General features: G+C 36.1%; 1 protein-coding gene across 1 annotated transcript; it reads right to left on the bottom strand.

The window, feature by feature from the left end:
* Positions 1–7,236: 7,236 nt before the first annotated feature.
* Positions 7,237–14,370, bottom strand: LOC113312357 (cucumber peeling cupredoxin-like). Its single transcript, XM_026561115.1, has 3 exons — positions 14,226–14,370; positions 13,722–14,116; positions 7,237–7,392 (listed from the first exon to the last, which is right to left on the bottom strand). The coding sequence occupies exons 1-3, from the start codon at positions 14,368–14,370 to the stop codon at positions 7,237–7,239; spliced, it is 696 nt and encodes a 231-aa protein (XP_026416900.1).
* Between the last annotated feature and the right edge of the window lie 2,903 nt (positions 14,371–17,273).

The following is a 17,273-nucleotide window of genomic DNA, read 5'->3' as shown; positions in this document are numbered from 1 at the left end:
TATCAATTAGTTCTTGTTCACCTTGATTTATCAAAAGACGTAACAAAAACTCTTAGGTCTATCTGTGGGAGACAGATTTACCTATCATAGGCTTTTATGTGTGATACAGATTTGTTTATTAAAGTCTTCGACTTTGGGTCGTAGCAACTCTTAGTTGTGGGTGAGATCGTCTAAGGAAATCAAGTGCGTAGTATCCTGCTGGAATCAAAGACGTAAGGAGCGCAACTGTACCTTGAATCAGTGTGAGATTATAGTAGGCTAGTGTCTGTAGCGGCTTAATAAAGTGTGGTGTTCAATATGGACTAGGTCCCGGGGTTTTTCTGCATTTGCGGTTTCCTCGTTAACAAAAATTTTGGTGTCTGCGTTATTTCTATTCCGTGTTATATTTCGTTATATAATTGAAATATCACAGGTTGTTCGTTAAGATCAATCAATTTAAATCAACAACCAAAGGTTGTTGATTGACACTTGGATATTGGTCTTTGGTACCATGCAAGTTATTATCCTTGTATTCGATAAAGACTCGCATATTTCTATCTGCTTGAGTAAAGATCAAATCAAGTGAGAGAGATATTAACTCCTCAATATACTTTTCTCTATATTGAGTCTGACTGCTTAGTTGATTCTCTAGAAAGTATATTGGAGTTAGTCCATACAGATTGCTAATCGAAATATTGGGTGTGGTTGTTATACCCCCACTTTTCACTAAAAATTCCATTTTCTTCAAAATATTTTCAAATTTCTTTCAACATTTTCCAACATCACTACATGATAACCCCAATTCATTCAAATCCAGTAGAAATTCGTTGTACAAAGATCGAATTTCAATGATTGAATGAAGAAAAGCTCATAAATTTGAATGGAAAATCTAGTAGTTGGTCGATGGAAAGTCTTTAGGAAACTTTAAACTTTCCAAAGGTTTAAGAAAAGGGGGTCAATTATATCATTTTCTTATTTGGCTTCCGAATGAAATCCTGACTAACTAGTTACTCGTGCCCAGGCCCGGCTGTGAAGCATGTCAACTTGTGCTCCAGCACAAGGCGGATTTTTTTTCAAGGTATTATGGGATTGTAATGCTGGCCCAATATGTTTTTCTTGGTTCAGAGTTTAAGAAAACACAGAAACTATATATGTGAAAAGTAAAACACAGTTTGTTGATCGTTGATCGAATCATTTTAAAACTTCTCCTTAACAAAAACTAGAAATATGAAGTTATTGCCTAACCCTAGAATACCTCAATTCTCAAACTATGATTGAAATAGGAACGAGTGAGAGAGAAAATATGAACCTATTGTTTAATCTAATTGTTTTGGGCTTTCTTTTATTAGTTTTTCAAGTTTAATGACACAATGAATAAATCAAGAATTCTTGTGTGCATCTAGTATGCTTGAAAATTGATAGTTGTTAATGTTTTGATGGCTCCATACTGATAGTTTTCTATTAAAATTATTTATTGAATCAATTCTTGATAGTTGTTAACTGGTTGCGGCATATTCTTGTAGTTGACCTCACTGACCTGGTGGACTTTCTTGGATCTTTGAAAGACCTAGTAAAGCTTGATTGAGGTACTATTTGTCTTGCCTTTTATTTACCCGCATAGTCTTGGTTTACTTACAATATGCGTCCTACGACGCTCATACCAGTTAAAAGCGGATACACGTAAACAGAAAGAAAAAGCGATGTAGTAATAGAATCTCAATTAATAGCCGTTGACAAGTTCATTGTTAAAAAGCCACGTAGTTTAGTCAGAAGATCATCATATGGAAAATAAGGGGTTCATGATGTAAGTCATCAACATGATTTATATAAAAGAATAGCATTTTTAACTCTTTTGCAATGGGTCGTCTAGATATCAGAGATGGCCCTTCCCATGCCTTTTTAGGATGGAGATCGCAGGGCTTTCAAGTACCGAAAGGAGAGTCAATGATCACTCACCTTAAATTTGTTACGATATTGTCATCTTTTTGGGTGATAAGATGTAAAAAGTAAGGTCTTTGATTATTATCTTTATGATGCTTGAGAATCTTACATGGTTAAAACTAATTCTATTATGATCTTTGAATGAAACATGTAATGATCAAAATAGACGCGTACAAACGGATTGTACCAGGGGGAAATTTATGCAACATGTTACCTTAATCCCAAATAGCTAAAAACTTCATATACAAAATATGAAGGATCAAATTATGATTATTGTTAGAGCAGATGATTTTGCATCCATGTTTTGGCTTGTGATTCGAGTCGCAAAGCTGGGAGCTTACTTGTTAAGTATTTAGGTTTATCAATAGGAGCTACCCCAAGAATATCTTCAATATAAAAAGATGTTCTAGAAAATATGTAGCGGAGACTTTCTCCTCAAAAGATAATGTTTATCTTTCAAAGCTTGAAGGATAACTTTCATTAGAAGTACACTCACAGCCTTATTTGTCTATTATTGTCTCTCTTGACCTTACCAGTGGGAGTTGTAAGAAAATAATTAAAATCATGAGTAACTTTATTTTGGGTGTTGCTAAGGGCAACTTGTATGGAGCAAAAATTCATCCACATCTTGTGATCGTCCATATATTATGGACCAAAAATTGCTATTGCAGGTGAAGTTTACATCCATATCTTTATGAAGTCAAGATATTATCCCTGAAACTTGGGAGGGTCGCTCTGAAGTAGTCAATCAGGTCATAGGATGACCGGATGTTTGTTTTTTTTTTTTTAATTTTTTCCTTCGTTTACTTAGTGACTGGATTCTACAATGTTTTTTTTATCCATCAGGCCACTTGATGATCGGATGGAGTTAATTCAGATACACAAACAAAAGAAGGTACATGTCTTAAATATTTAACATCTCCACCAAATCATAACTATTCATCTACGATCAACATATTCAATATTCATACAAACTTAATCATCAACATCATTTTCTTGTACGTATTAATCCTTTCATGTATCTATATTTCTTTGTTGTTCTTCTTCTTAATCATATGTCGATTATATTATTGATGTCGTAGTTTCAACCGATGAAACCCCTTTTAAGAATAATTATCAAAATAATGAAGAAGAAGAGATTTCAGAGAAACCATATATGATCATAGAAAGAATAGAGAATGTACAATATCATATGGATACTGATGAAATCGTGTACGGATGAAAGATTGGTGATTAGAGAGGTTAATGTAAAGTATCAGGAGCACTTTAGGGATCATAGATCTAATGTTCTTCTTACTCTTTAACTTAAGTCAATAATTCAACAAAATCTAAGGACTAGAAAAACAGTGTAAGACACCGGAGGAAGAAGCATAAACCCCATAAACCCTTGTCTTCGCGCTTCTTATTTTTTAACGAAAGGAGGAAATAATAATTTGAAATCTCTACGAGAGGTAATGCATATTGGCGATCTTTAGATAGGAGAAAACACATAATCCCCCTTTTGCTGATAATCAATCTTTTGAGGAGGTAATGCAAATTTGGAATATTTTTAGGGGGAAAACACAACTTTTTTTTTTTTTTAATATTAACTGGAAGAGATACATAATACATGAAGGGAAAATCATTATAGACATCGAAAACAATTTATAACTTCAAAACAAAGCACATTTTTTCAAGAATTTTCTCTGTAAGCCCCTAGTTTTGGGTGTTGTGACTGTTATCATCTTCTTAGCATCTTTTTGGTTAACCACCAACTTTTTTCTTCATCCTCCCTATCCATTAGATCATATCTCTGCTTTGTAAAAGCTTGGCCTTCCTTAACTACAACCAACTGATCTGTAGCCTTGCTAACTATCTCACAATTTATCCATCAACAAAAGCATCAAATTTACCCTTATTTTGAAAATGACTTTCAAGCAGTACTTTTTCAATAATCTCATGATAGAGCTTGTCGGCGGTTACATAGTGCACATGCTTCCCAAGTCTAGCTAAGTCTGAATCATGTGAAGAACCATATTTTGCAGCGACATCATTCTTTGCATCCTCCATTTTTTTTGAGTTTTTCCTCGGTCAGGGTATCTTTATTCCCCTTATTTTTCTTCTTCTTCCAATTTGGTTTTCAAGGATTTTATCTTTAGGTTTTTCGACATGCTTCATAACTGCTTATTGACTTACATTCAGAGAACATATAGCCTACGATCTTACAATGAACAAAATTTCGGAGAATTGAGAATCTCAACTGATTGAAAAAAGCCATTTGCATTACCTTGTTATTTCACACAAACTTTGTCAGAAACAATAAGGGAAAAATCAGTCTCCACCAATACATGTGCATAGAAACCAAAATCTCTATGCAAAGTAACTACATTCACCTTCATAAGTCTTCTCAAGGTCTTGCAAATTTGTAAATTTTATTTTTATCTAATACTTAAGATTTAATCCTCGAAGTTGCACCCACACCATAGATATGGATGCCTTTTTTCAAAAAGGTCGAAGGTTGGAGTCCACTCTTGCGGTCTATGGGCTCGCTGATATTTCTATTTTTAATCATTTTTCTTAGATATTTGTTGTCCTGACTTCTGACGATGGATACAAAAATCCATGGTTCATTCCTTCAAACCCTCTTCTTATCTCCTTCTTCGTTGATTATCATCATGTTAAAATAACCTTTGCTCTAAATGATAAACTTGCAATCTCCTTTCGAATATCATTGGTCATGCAGGTTTTTCATGACATCTTCAAGTTTATCTTGTTGAAATCAAACCTTCCAATAATGCTAGACATCTATTCATCCAAAGCGTCTTCATGCAAATTATCAGGAAAGTCAATGGGTGGATAATCACCACCAAGATTAGGGTCAGGCGACAAACTAGATCAATCTTTGTGAAATCACGACATTTTTCTCACGACTTCGTTGAAACTAGGGTTCCACGCTTAACTTCATCATCAACTTAATTAACTTGATTTGATGATTGTTGATGCACCATAATTGAGGTTTTATTTTAGAAAAACTCGAAAAAGAAGAAAGAGGTGTTAAACCTTAATTTTTCCACCTAAAATTTAGGAGCTCATAATTAGCGGCCGAAAAAAGTTTTTCAATTCCTCCTAAAGTATATTTCATGGTCTGTGTAGCTTCGCAAAATTATTTGTCTAACTTTTCTAGGCCACGGGTTCGTGACATCCCAATCATTATATATATCTATGAACTTTATAAAAATAAAGCTTGAATTATCCTTCACATCTTTTCATGATGTGAGTTTACTAAGGATATATGGAGTTATTTTCCAAAGACTTTTAAGATGAAATGGTGTTTTTCTAACACTATGAAACTAAGTTTTTTTTAGTGTGGAGGTTAAACATTATGCATGAAAAAAACAAGGATATCCAGGTATACTACCTTATTATTAGTTGGGTGCTATGGAGGAAGAATATCCAGTGCGTACTACCTTATTAGTTGGGAGAAGCAAACAAGAAATACTTCGAGGAAGAAATAGAAATGCGATAAAATTATTTATAGTGTTAAAGTCAGGGACAGATCCAAGATTCTTTCTAAGGTAGGGCTAGCTAATACTATCGATTATGCAGTCGAAGGCCCCACTAATTCTTTTTGGCTTGAGTCTCTTTTTCAGTTGGCAAGCCTGATTTGCTAATATGATTTGCAATAGATGGAAGAATAAAACTTAACTAGATTTTGTGCCCGTGCTACTCCCGGGCAGCTTCTCAAACTTGGTTCACCAATTCAATCTATAACTACAAACTACAAATACAATACATCAATTCCTCTTTCTTTGAACCATATTTTTCATTTGGTGAAGCTCGGCTTCTTCCAAGTCCCCATTTAATTTGGCAAATCTCGGCTTCGCCTCGCCCCATTTGGTAAAGTTCGGATTCGCCACGCCCTAGTTTCGATTTAATTTGGTAAATCTTGGCTTCGCCTCGCCCCAGTCCCGATATGATTTGGTAAAGCTCGGCTTCTCCCAAGTCCTCATTTGATTTGGTAAAGCTCGGCTTCGCCTCTCCCCAGTCCCGATATGATTTGGTAAAGCTCGGCTTCGCCCAAGTCCCCATTTGATTAAGCTCGGATTCACCTCGCCCCATTTGGTAAATCTCGGCTTCGCCTCGCCCTAGTCCCGATTTGATTTGGTAAAGGACAGCTTCGCCTCGCCCCAGTCCTGATTTGATTTAGAGCGGCACCATCATCTTCATATGCAATGTGGTAGACGGTGTAGTTATTATATTGTGCCTGCACCCAATAACTGATTAGCAAAACTTGATAAATTGCTAGGATATTGTAAAGCAATGATTAGTTACATATTATATCCACTACACAACTTTTTTTATCACAACAGTTCTTCCTGAAAGCTTAGTAACTGAATTAAAGTTAAATGTTGTAAATTACAGATATGCAACAATTAAAAAAAAGAAAACTGAATTACCAAGACAATGTCAAACAATCCATCTCTCAACTGCTCCAAATCTTGCATTCCATGTTGCTTTCTTTGCAGACTAATCAGTAAATAAAAAACCGCATTTCTTCTACCCGAAGACAACATATAAGGCCTTTCACTGTTTACGCTTTCAAAATTATGACTTACAACATGCCAATTACTTTAACAGGTAATAGCCCTAGGAATCTTCTGACTCTTTACTTGACCGATCATCTGATGCCTTTCACAACCTAATATACGCTTACATAAAAGTTTGAAAATATTTACCTCTCTATGAATAAACTATCGAGTTTCTGATTATCTCCAGGAGTCCTTTTTCATATAACTGTGTTAAACAATCCAAACACTACAAAGCAATATATAAAAATGAAATACGGAACTGGCCAAAGTAAACAATGATCATTTATTATTGTGGAGACCCAAGAGTTCTAAGCAATCGAAACATACCATTAGTGTAAGAGACGACTTCATTACTCAAAGACGTATCACCTGAAATGACTTTGATTACTTAGTTATACGTTTATTACATTGGATGAAATTAAATTTCATAATACGTATCACTAAAACTCACCTTCAACTCTAACTCGGTGTGGTCGACCATTGTTAAACATGTTCGATATATGCTACCTTCTCCTTGATTTCCCCAACCTGTAATCCAGTAGTGCAAGTGAATTGGCCTCTGTTTCGAAATAAAAAAAATGAAAATATAGATAGTTATATATAGTTCTCAAGATATGGATAAATATCACCTTATCAGAAGTTTCTCAAATCACCCATTGCAACCTAAGTAAGAGCAGGTAAATCTACCTATGTGAAATAAGTGCTTCATGAACAAAACATGGAAATTAGAGAATATTTTCGCTTCACATTAGAGATTTTCTTTCCCTATGCAATTAAGATTGTCACCATTCATGTAACTGGCAGCGAATGTTTTTGCTTGTTTCATAGCTCTTTCAGATATGTCTTGGGATGCTGCTGATAGGAAATCGTATATGTAAGCAAAAAGAACATGTAAACTTTCCTTCTGAATATGCAAAATTTTCAGTAAAAAAAACATGATTCATGCATGTTTTTGTACCTTTTCGCTTGTTTTTAGAACCTTTTCGCTTGTTTGTACTCCGCAATCTTCTTAGCAACCTTTTCCTGTTGGTTCTGCATATTTGTTCCAAAGTTTGTTTTTCAGTTTTCTCTTTTCCGTGAACTAAAGGTCGCAAAGTTTGTTTGTTGTGCTGAAGCTTTTTAGATCTCAACTGGACATAAAACGGCTTAGCAAGCAACCGAGCAAGCCTAAATCTTCAAGTTGCACTTCCTTATCTGCAAAGCACACATAACTTAGAAAAAATTACAATTGTTAAGACTTTGCATTTCCATTGCAATCTCAATAAAAATACAAACTTAATCATGTGCCCCCATAGAGGAATAAAAGAAGAAATTCAGTCATGTCTTATCATGAACAATATAGTTTTTCTTTTGCCGTATTCGCCTATTCTTACCTGGAAATATGATAGTTTTACTGCTTAGTAGTAATGGATGTCAACAGCTGAAAAATGCCCCAATTTATTGGATGTAACTTATTAAATGGCTGTGAAATCATTGCTTAGTACGCTGCTTGACTGCAACTTGTAGGCTATTGGTCCTTTAGTGTTATAGAAGGTCAAAGGTCCTTCATGTCACCTTATGCAGAACAGTCAGTTGTTACACACGGTGATTTTGAAATAACGTCTTAAACATATTCAACCGAAAAATTCGAAAGGCATAGAAAATATAAAAAAAATATATAGTGACAAAACACTTCTTAATTTGCTTCCTGGTATCAAGAAAATCACGAAAGACATTGGGGAATTTTTGCTTATTCAAGACTGGCTTGTACATTTGTTGTCGGTACAGAACTACCTAACGTATATGTATAACATAAAGCTGTGACTATGAAAGGACAGGATATGGAAATTGCTTTCACCAAAACAGTCCTCGAATTCAGACAGTATACCCAAATCCAAATCCCTTAAGCTTTTTATTGAAATCCAAAGACACAAATAAGAGCAGCATAATTGCGTCGAGAAAGTTAAATAATATAGGATAGCTTATGTATCATAATTGAATTTGTTCTTTATAGCATTTTTTGACCCAAATCAGCATGATAACAAACAGTGATAACTGGATATTTTCCCTAAGCAAAAACACAAAATCCATTGAATGAAAAAAAAATTGAAGTAGATGTAAAGCTAAAATACAGTTTGGCAATGAGGGAAAGAAGGTTCGATATTAGACCCATGATGAATTCAGTCGTACAATTGCGATGATAATATGGAGTGCAAAATGTGTGCTCAGCAACCAACCATCTGGATTTTGGGTAGATAAATAACAAAATTAAACAATCTGCGCCAGGTTAATCAGTAGTGTAGTTATTACTGAAATGCAGTGGACATAAGAATAATGGTAGCACGAAGGGAAAATTAATAATTCGCTACTCTTAATAATTATTTTCTGTAAATCATGTACCTGACAAATGATTACTACTCTTAAGCCTTGATTTTTTTGTCTCTGAAAGGATCTTATAATGTATCTGTAGCTGGCCGCTTTATTTCATTCCCATTCAAATACTTAGCTTCTGCCAGACCATTCGTGAGCACTTTCTGCAAAAGAAGAATCCATAAAATGCAGATAGTCGCAACACTGCAAAAATATATCCCACATAAGATCTCACTCCTGTTGTTCCTGATAATACATACTAAGAAAATACCAAAATAAAAAGGAAAAACACTCAACTAATTGGTTAAGTATTAGATATGCAGCTAAAATTTTCATCTAAATACAATCACTTTCAGCTACAGAAGGTCTCACCTTCCTCCGCAGTTTTATTTTTTTAGCATGAACGAAGTAATGCTGAACTAAAAAGTAGCATATCCTAATACTGCTCAAGCTGCACATCGCAAAGCTGCACGGGAATCCAGTGACGAACTTGGAATCCGACGCAGCAACATGTACATGCCACTCCTTTAGTTTCTCAATACTATCATTAGCATAAATTATTTTTATTTTTATCCACGCCTTCATTGTCTGGCAACGAAAAGCTCACGGAGACGTCTCTAGCATATTAGCAACGAAGAGTATCCATATTAAACTACAACGAAAAATATATATGGATGACTATACTCTATCTTCCATTGCTTTTATTGCTCTAAATTTCAAAATTAGAATTACAAATAATAAGAAGTGACCAAACCATCAGACCCAGTGTCCGACACCAAAACCAAGCGGAGAGCAACCTATTCTCTCTTACCCCCCCTTTATTTGCAACCTGAAGGTGTTGCTGTTAATGAGAAACCCTTTTCCTAGCACACCAATTCCTGCAAATTTGAGAATGATAATAACCTTATTAATTATTTTTTTTTGAGAATAATAATAACCTTTAACTCCATTTTCTTAAAGCTCGTAATCACCGTCAATTTTCTCCTTCAGCAACACACTCAATGGCACAAAATCTTCATCATTCCACGTTTTCGTGTGATGAAATACGACTGAAATCTCCAAAACATCACTATCTTACTGCCAACTTCAGATTCGACTCAAACCCAAGGTTCCCACTTCTTTAATCTCCTAGCCTTAACGGAATTCGTCTAGACCACTCAAATCAAGCCACAATGGATGGCATCATCATCTTTTTCTTCCCTGTCCATATTCTCTTCAAAACTAAACTCTTGTAAACATCCAGTGGATGAACCACTAAAAGAATGCAGTGTCTTTACGTCTATGAGAAATTTGGTAGCATTATTGACAACTTAAACTCCAAATCCATCTAGGGTCCAAAAAGACAACTCTCAACATAGAACGCTGTAATCAGCCACAATGGATGGCATCATCATCTTTTTCTTCCCTATCCATATTCACTTCAAAACTAAACTCTTGTAAACATCCAGTGGATGAACCACTAAAAGAATGCAGTGTCTTTACGTCTATGAGGAATTCGGTAGCATTATTGACAACTTAAACTCTAAATCCATCGTCAGCAAGCCTTATAATTGAACCATCAAAACAAGCCAAACGCAAACCGCATGCATAATTAAACCCTAAAGCAAAAAGAATTTTTAATGCAACCTATCTTCTTTATTCTTTCTTTTCAACTAATGCAACCTATCAAAATTGATTTTTAATGTACTAAAAAGATCAACCTACAATAATCATTAAAAAAAAAAATTGCAGGTAAAAAATTCTAGGTTTTTACATGTTTACCTTCTTTTTGACTTTCTCCCAACTCAACCATGCCTCTTAAATTTCCCGTAGCAAACAATACAAATTAATTACATAAAGAAACCTAAAGCACAAAGAGCAATCACCGGGGGAATTGGTATTGATGACACATAGTGTAAACCTTTGGCAATGAGCAAACAGGCATGACCTTATCGTCCTCATCAGCATTAGGAACCACAGCTGCAACACAATTTGTAGGTACTCAAATTTGTTAACCAAATAAGATATTTACATCTAATTCAGAAAATCTGATGCTCATCCTAGAGGGCACATTGTTCTTTATAGCATTTTTATAAACAATCCTGGGTGGAGTTCAATTCTTTTAACTTACCTCACTAATTCTTTTAAAGCGAGTTTGAAAGCGTCCCGGAACCGACCAACGAAGGAAGAGGATTTCCTGTAGATAACAATTCAAAGAGTGCATCTCAAGAAATTTCATGAAAGATAACTATTCATAGAGTTCAGTATTTTCTAAATATATCTGTACCTAATGGAAAACAGATGCTCGCGAACTGGTAATGCAAAAAACGGGTTACCAAGAAGGATATAAACCTGGATTTAGAAAAAACCCTTATGAGCAAAGATCGTAACTGCAAAATAAAACATGAGTTAGGGTTTATTGATTATACATACAAAACAAAACATGTTGATTAAGAGAAACGAAAAAGACGGAAAAAAAGGGTTACGGTTTACCAAGATTGTACCTGTAAAATAAAACATGGATTAAAGTTTATTGATTATACATAACTTAGAAAAGTAAACAGAGAGAAGGAGTGAAAGGAACAAAAAAAAACTGCCACTGATTAGTGATTAGGGTTTTCTTGTCGTAGCCCGTAGGAAACGAGAAGAAGAAGAATTCCCTAGGTCGTGTAAGGTTTCGTAAGAGAGAAGAGATTAGATTAGTTTTTTTTTTTGCCACCGGTATGATAAATATAAAACTTTATTTTTTTAGCAAAAAAAACCTTGTTTTTCTCTTTTTTGAGGAAAAGTGAAACGGAGCAATTCTATGAGAGGGTGACGGTCACCGTTCAACGTGGAACCTAAGGAGCTTAGGATTTTAAAAGAATTAGATGTAAACGTCAGATATATAAGAAAAATTGATTGGTGAAAGCGAATTTCTCAAAAACAATAGATATTTGTGGTAGGAATGCTGCAAAACAGAAGGTCTTCTCGTGTAAAAGTTGAAAAGTTCATGAAAATGTCTTACAAAAGTTTATCACTTTTGTTAAATGGCCTAGAAATTGAATGGGCTTGTTATGATATAAGTGTGCTAACATTGAATTATACAAAATTAAATTTTCTATGGGCAGACTCAGGGACGGGCTTGAGCCTTGTTTACCCCCCTCATATGCCCGTCCCTCGTTAAAGTTGTTCTAAATTGGATTTCTAGGCATTGATCCTTTGTAACAGAACTTCTGAAAATCGCTTTTTTCTATATCTTCCCCTTTCCGTCGAACAAAAATTCTAAAAGAATGACTTTTTAGGGACCACGGTTTTTTTGGGGGACTATGATCTTATTAGGCCACCTTCTCTATAGTTATAAGGAGTGTCATAGAACACTGAAATGACTAACCTACCCTTAACCTAATTTAATTTAAAACCAACACAATAACCACCTCTATATATATATATATATATAACCATCACCTCCTCTCACCACCACCTCCCACCACCGCCGATTACCACCACCACCACCAACCACCGATTACCACCACCACCAACCACCGATTACCACCACCACCACCACCCACCACCGCTGATTACCACCACCACCGCCCACCACCGTCGATTACCACCACCACCACCTTCAATTATCACCACCACCACCGATTACCACCACCACCTCTGATTACCACCACCACCACTATATATAGCTTAATTTAAAACATTAACAAAGATATTCTCACAAACCCATTACTTGTCATTCGTTTTTGGTTGAATAAATGAGAACTAATCATCAAAATGAGTTGAAAATGGAAGTTGCAGGGAGGTTTAATGGAGTTTTTTTTCAGTAAAAAGTTCGGTTATCACAAATTATTTTTTTCTTAACCGAACTCAAAGTTCGGTTGATTCCCAAAAAAAATCTTTTAACCGAACTCCTTGTATTAGAACAATACAAGTCCATAAGTTCGGTTCGTTCGCAAAATTATTAAGTTTTCTTTGTAACCGAACTCTACCTATAAGCCCAGTTCGGTTGATTCGCAAAATATGTTGAAGTTTGCGAACCAACCGAACTTCTAACACTAGGTTACTTTTAACCTGAAGTTCGGTTGGGAACTTGGTTGCGTTGAAGTTTGCGAACTAACCGAACATACAAGATGTACTCAAATAATTGTCAAGTTCAAAGTTCGGTTACCTACCATTTTATCCTAGGTAACCGAACATTGCACTGTACGACCAAAACCTCCATTAACGAGCGAGTTCGGTAACCTGCGTGTTTGGAAAACGTAACCGAACTACACTTTCATATGTGTTCGGTTACATGTTCTTGACATATGGTAACCGAACTACACTTTCAGATGTGTTCGGTTACATGTTGTTGACATATGGTTAACCGAACTGGCCCAAATTTATATAAAAAATTTCATTTTTTTGAAAGTTTGTAGCAATTCAACCAACATTATCTAAGTTTGAAGCATACCTGGGTACCCAAATACCCTTCCTCCGGTTGTGGTTGGTAAAATCCATCGTTTTTCATGTTTTCCTTCTTCATCTTCTCTAACTTTACTCTCTCAATAATTCTACTTCCTTTAAAGAAAAAACTCATCTGATTTTTTAATCTCACTAATTATCTTTAACTTAATCATCTCACTAATCATTACACTAACTATTATTAACTAGCTAATCATCATCCAAAATTAATCAGGAGGGTAATTTAGATATTAATATAAATATCTAGATAAGGGGTGACCTAGATTTACTTTTAATGTCTTACCCAAAATAAAACCATGGTCCCAAAAAAAATCATGGTCTCAAAAAATCGTTCTTCAAAAAATGCGTACAAAGAAGCCAGTCGAGAAGATCTTACAACGTCAAAAGTCAGGCCCACATATATAAACACCTAAGTTATTAGGCCATTAACGCAATATAAAATGTCACACATACCAGTAAAACCCAATCGCGGAATCCTAATGGTGTAAATGAAAATGAAGAAACACCTGATGAGATGATCGTAGTGGTCCTCATTAAAGAATCAGTAGAAGAAGAGGATGGGCCCACATGATCAGCATTCTGATGAGATTGAGAAGTTGGCGGTGGTGATGATGGTGTAGACAGCGTAGAAGGAGTCGAACTGCTCGGTTGGACGGCCGCTGATAATTTTTGACCTAAATTACAATAGTCCGCGGTGCAGCAGATAAAATACTGTATTCCCTCTTGGATTAATGCAACGGTTGCCGGGCCAATGATGAAAGCTTGATACGGATTCTGTGATGCACATTCATCATATTCTCTTCTTGAAACTTGCATCACGTTGTGAAATTCTGATTCAAACTCGAAAACTATTTCACAAGGAAGAAAGAAATGTTAAATTAAACAAATAGGATTAGTTTTTTTGTTTGAAGAATCTTTGGTGAGAAATTATGTTTAAGAAGATAAAAAAGACGTTACCTAAGGTGTCACCAACATGGAAGGATTGGTTACTTGACCAATTTGAATAATAATCTTTGTACTCGGGGATTGTCCATCCAAAGTTTTCTCCTCCAACTATGTGTTGTACATGGCCATATATGCATACCGAATTGGTGATCACCATAATGATAATCGTTAACACAATATAACCAACTTGTACATTGTTTCCTAATTTTGTACAAAGTTGAGTTTTTAATATTTTTAGAATTTCTTTTGTATTAGGAAATTGTCTTTAGTTAGGAAACTTGATTATTTTGGAGTCCAAAATATCTTGTATATAAATATGTATTGAGTTCTCATGTATTAAAACAAGTTAGTAATCAATATCAAAGTTTGTTTAAGTCTATTCTTCTCTCTACACGTTAGTTTCAATTTGGTATCAGCTTGGTTTCGATTCTCATAACCATGTCTGCGTCTTCAACTGTTTCATCTACACTTTCTTCTACAACTTCTACGGTTATCTCTCCCCTTGGACCTTCACAAAGTTCAACTATGGCTCCTGTTCAGTTTTCCCAACCTCATCATCTTATTACAGTTAAGCTAGATGACACCAACTATTCATTATGGCGAGCTCAATATTTACCGTTTCTTCAAGGCCATGACCTCGATGGCCATGTTACAGGAGCAACTCCGTGTCCTGCCCTGACCCTTGATGATAAATCTCCTAATCCGGCGTTTACTTCTTGGACAAAACAAGATAAAATTCTTGTTAGTTGGTTATTTTCTTCTCTTTCTCCTACTGTATTCCGTCATGTTCATCGTCTTACCACAGCTCAACAAATATGGACCTCTCTTGAATCTCTTTATGCTTCTAACTCTGACGCTCAAGTTCATCACCTTCACTGTGAACTCCACATGTTACGTAAGGGATCTCAAACTATGCGTGAGTATATTGATCGTGCTCGAGATCTTGTTGATAGTCTTGCAGCCGCAAATACCATTGTTACTGACAAAGAATTTCGTCATTGCCTCTTAGACGGATTGGATACCACCTATGATGCTATTGTGACCTCTTTAACCACAACGATGGGATCACTCTCTGTTGAAGATTTTCTTACCTTTCTCCTTACCTTTGAACTGCGTATTGATCAGCAGACAAAGCTGTCCAATTCACAACCTGTAGATAATGTTGCTGCTAATACTCGCCAGTACAATCCACGATTCTCTTCTGATCCTCCTGAAGCCTCCTCCTCTAGGTACAACAATGTTTGTTCGTCTGGCAACCAACGAAGCCCGGCCCAGTTCAACTCTCAAAATTTCCAGCCTGCTCGTTCTGCCAATTCCCGTGGGCCTGCTTCTCCTGCTTATCAACGTGGGCGTGTGCAGTCTAGTTCTCCTTCCTCTCTTTGCTGTCAACTTTGTGGTCGTCCGAACCATGAGGCCCAGGATTGCTGGAACCGGTATGATAAAGCTTTTCGTCCCCCTCGACGTCAACCACCATCCTCTATCCCTCGGGCTTATGCTGCATCTGGACCTGGACTTCTGCCGTCACCTTCTTGGATACCTGATAGCGGTGCTGCGGATCATATAACCAATGATTTTTCTCGTCTTCAGTTCCCTACTGAGTATACTGGTCCTGATCAAATTCAGATGGGTAATGGTTCTTCTACACCAATTTCTAATATTGGTTCCTCTAGTTTAGGACCTACCAACCGTAAGTTGCAACTTCGTAATGTTCTCTTTGCACCCAAAATCTCTCATAATCTTTTGTCTATTTCTCGTTTCACCACTGATAATAATGTCCTATTTGAATTTCATCCAACTTTTTGTCTTGTGAAGGATCGATGTACCGGGAAGGTGCTTCTTCGCGGCATTAGGAAGGGTGGTCTCTATCAACTTGATGTCTCATCTCAATCTCCTCGAGCTTTCATAGGTGAACGTGCCAGTTTACAATCCTGGCATGCTAGGATGGGTCATCCAATGATGCGCACTGTTCGCAAAGTTATTTCTCAGTTTTCTCTTCCCGTTTCCAACCAAACTATTAGTTTTTGTTCCTTTTGCCATGAGCATAGGAGTCACAAATTACCTTTTCGCTCCAGTACAACAATTTATTTGAATCCATTAGATTTAATTCTCTCTGATGTGTGGGGACCATCTCATATTTTATCTAATGAAGGTTATCGATATTATGTCATATTCATTGATGCTTACAGTCGCTTTACTTGGATGTTTCCTATGTCTCAAAAGTCTGATGTTTTCTCCATCTTTTTTTTATTTCCAAAGCATGTTGAAAATCTTTTTAATCGTAAAATTAAGATTTTTAATCTGATAATGCTACCGAGTACCGTAAACTCACTTCACCCCTTCAAAAACTTGGTATTTTTCATCGTTTCTCTTGTCCTCATACTTCTGAACAAAATGGTTTGGTTGAACGTCGTCATCGTCATATTCGTGAAACAGGTCTTACCATTCTTAATATGGCTTCCATGCCACCCTCATATTGGTATGATTCTTTTTACACTGCTTGTTATCTAATGAATCGTGTCCCTTCAACTTCTGTCAATAATTCTTCTCCTTATGAAGCCCTTTTTGGTACTCCTCCTGATTACACATCTCTTCGTGTTTTTGGTTGTCTTTGTTATCCTCACTTGCGTCCGTATCGATCTCATAAAATGGATGCTTTGTCCTCCCCTTGTGCTTTTATTGGCTATAGTCCATCTCATAAAGGCTATAAATGTCTTCATATTCCTACGGGTCGCATATATGTCAGTCGCCACGTCATCTTTGATGAGACTACTTTTCCCTTTGCTTCCGCGTCATCACCTTTGCCGGCGTCAACATCTTCTCAGGTAACTTCTTCTTCTATTCCTGTTATTTCCCATTTATTACCGTCATCTTCTGGTTTCAAATCTCAGCCGCTATTACAAACTGCCAATCATCAGCCGCCATTCTCAACTGTCAATCATCAGCCTCCATTACCAACTTTCAATCATCAGCTGCCATTATCAACTGCCAATCATCAGCCGTCTTCCAATCATCAGCTGTCCTCCAATCATCAGTCGTCTTCCAATCATCAGCTGTCCTCCA

The sequence above is a fragment of the Papaver somniferum genome, chromosome 9, assembly GCF_003573695.1.
Source record: "Papaver somniferum cultivar HN1 chromosome 9, ASM357369v1, whole genome shotgun sequence".
NCBI lineage: Eukaryota > Viridiplantae > Streptophyta > Magnoliopsida > Ranunculales > Papaveraceae > Papaver > Papaver somniferum.
The sequence above is the reverse complement of the archived record's forward strand: the minus strand, read 5'-3'. Positions and strand labels throughout refer to the sequence as shown.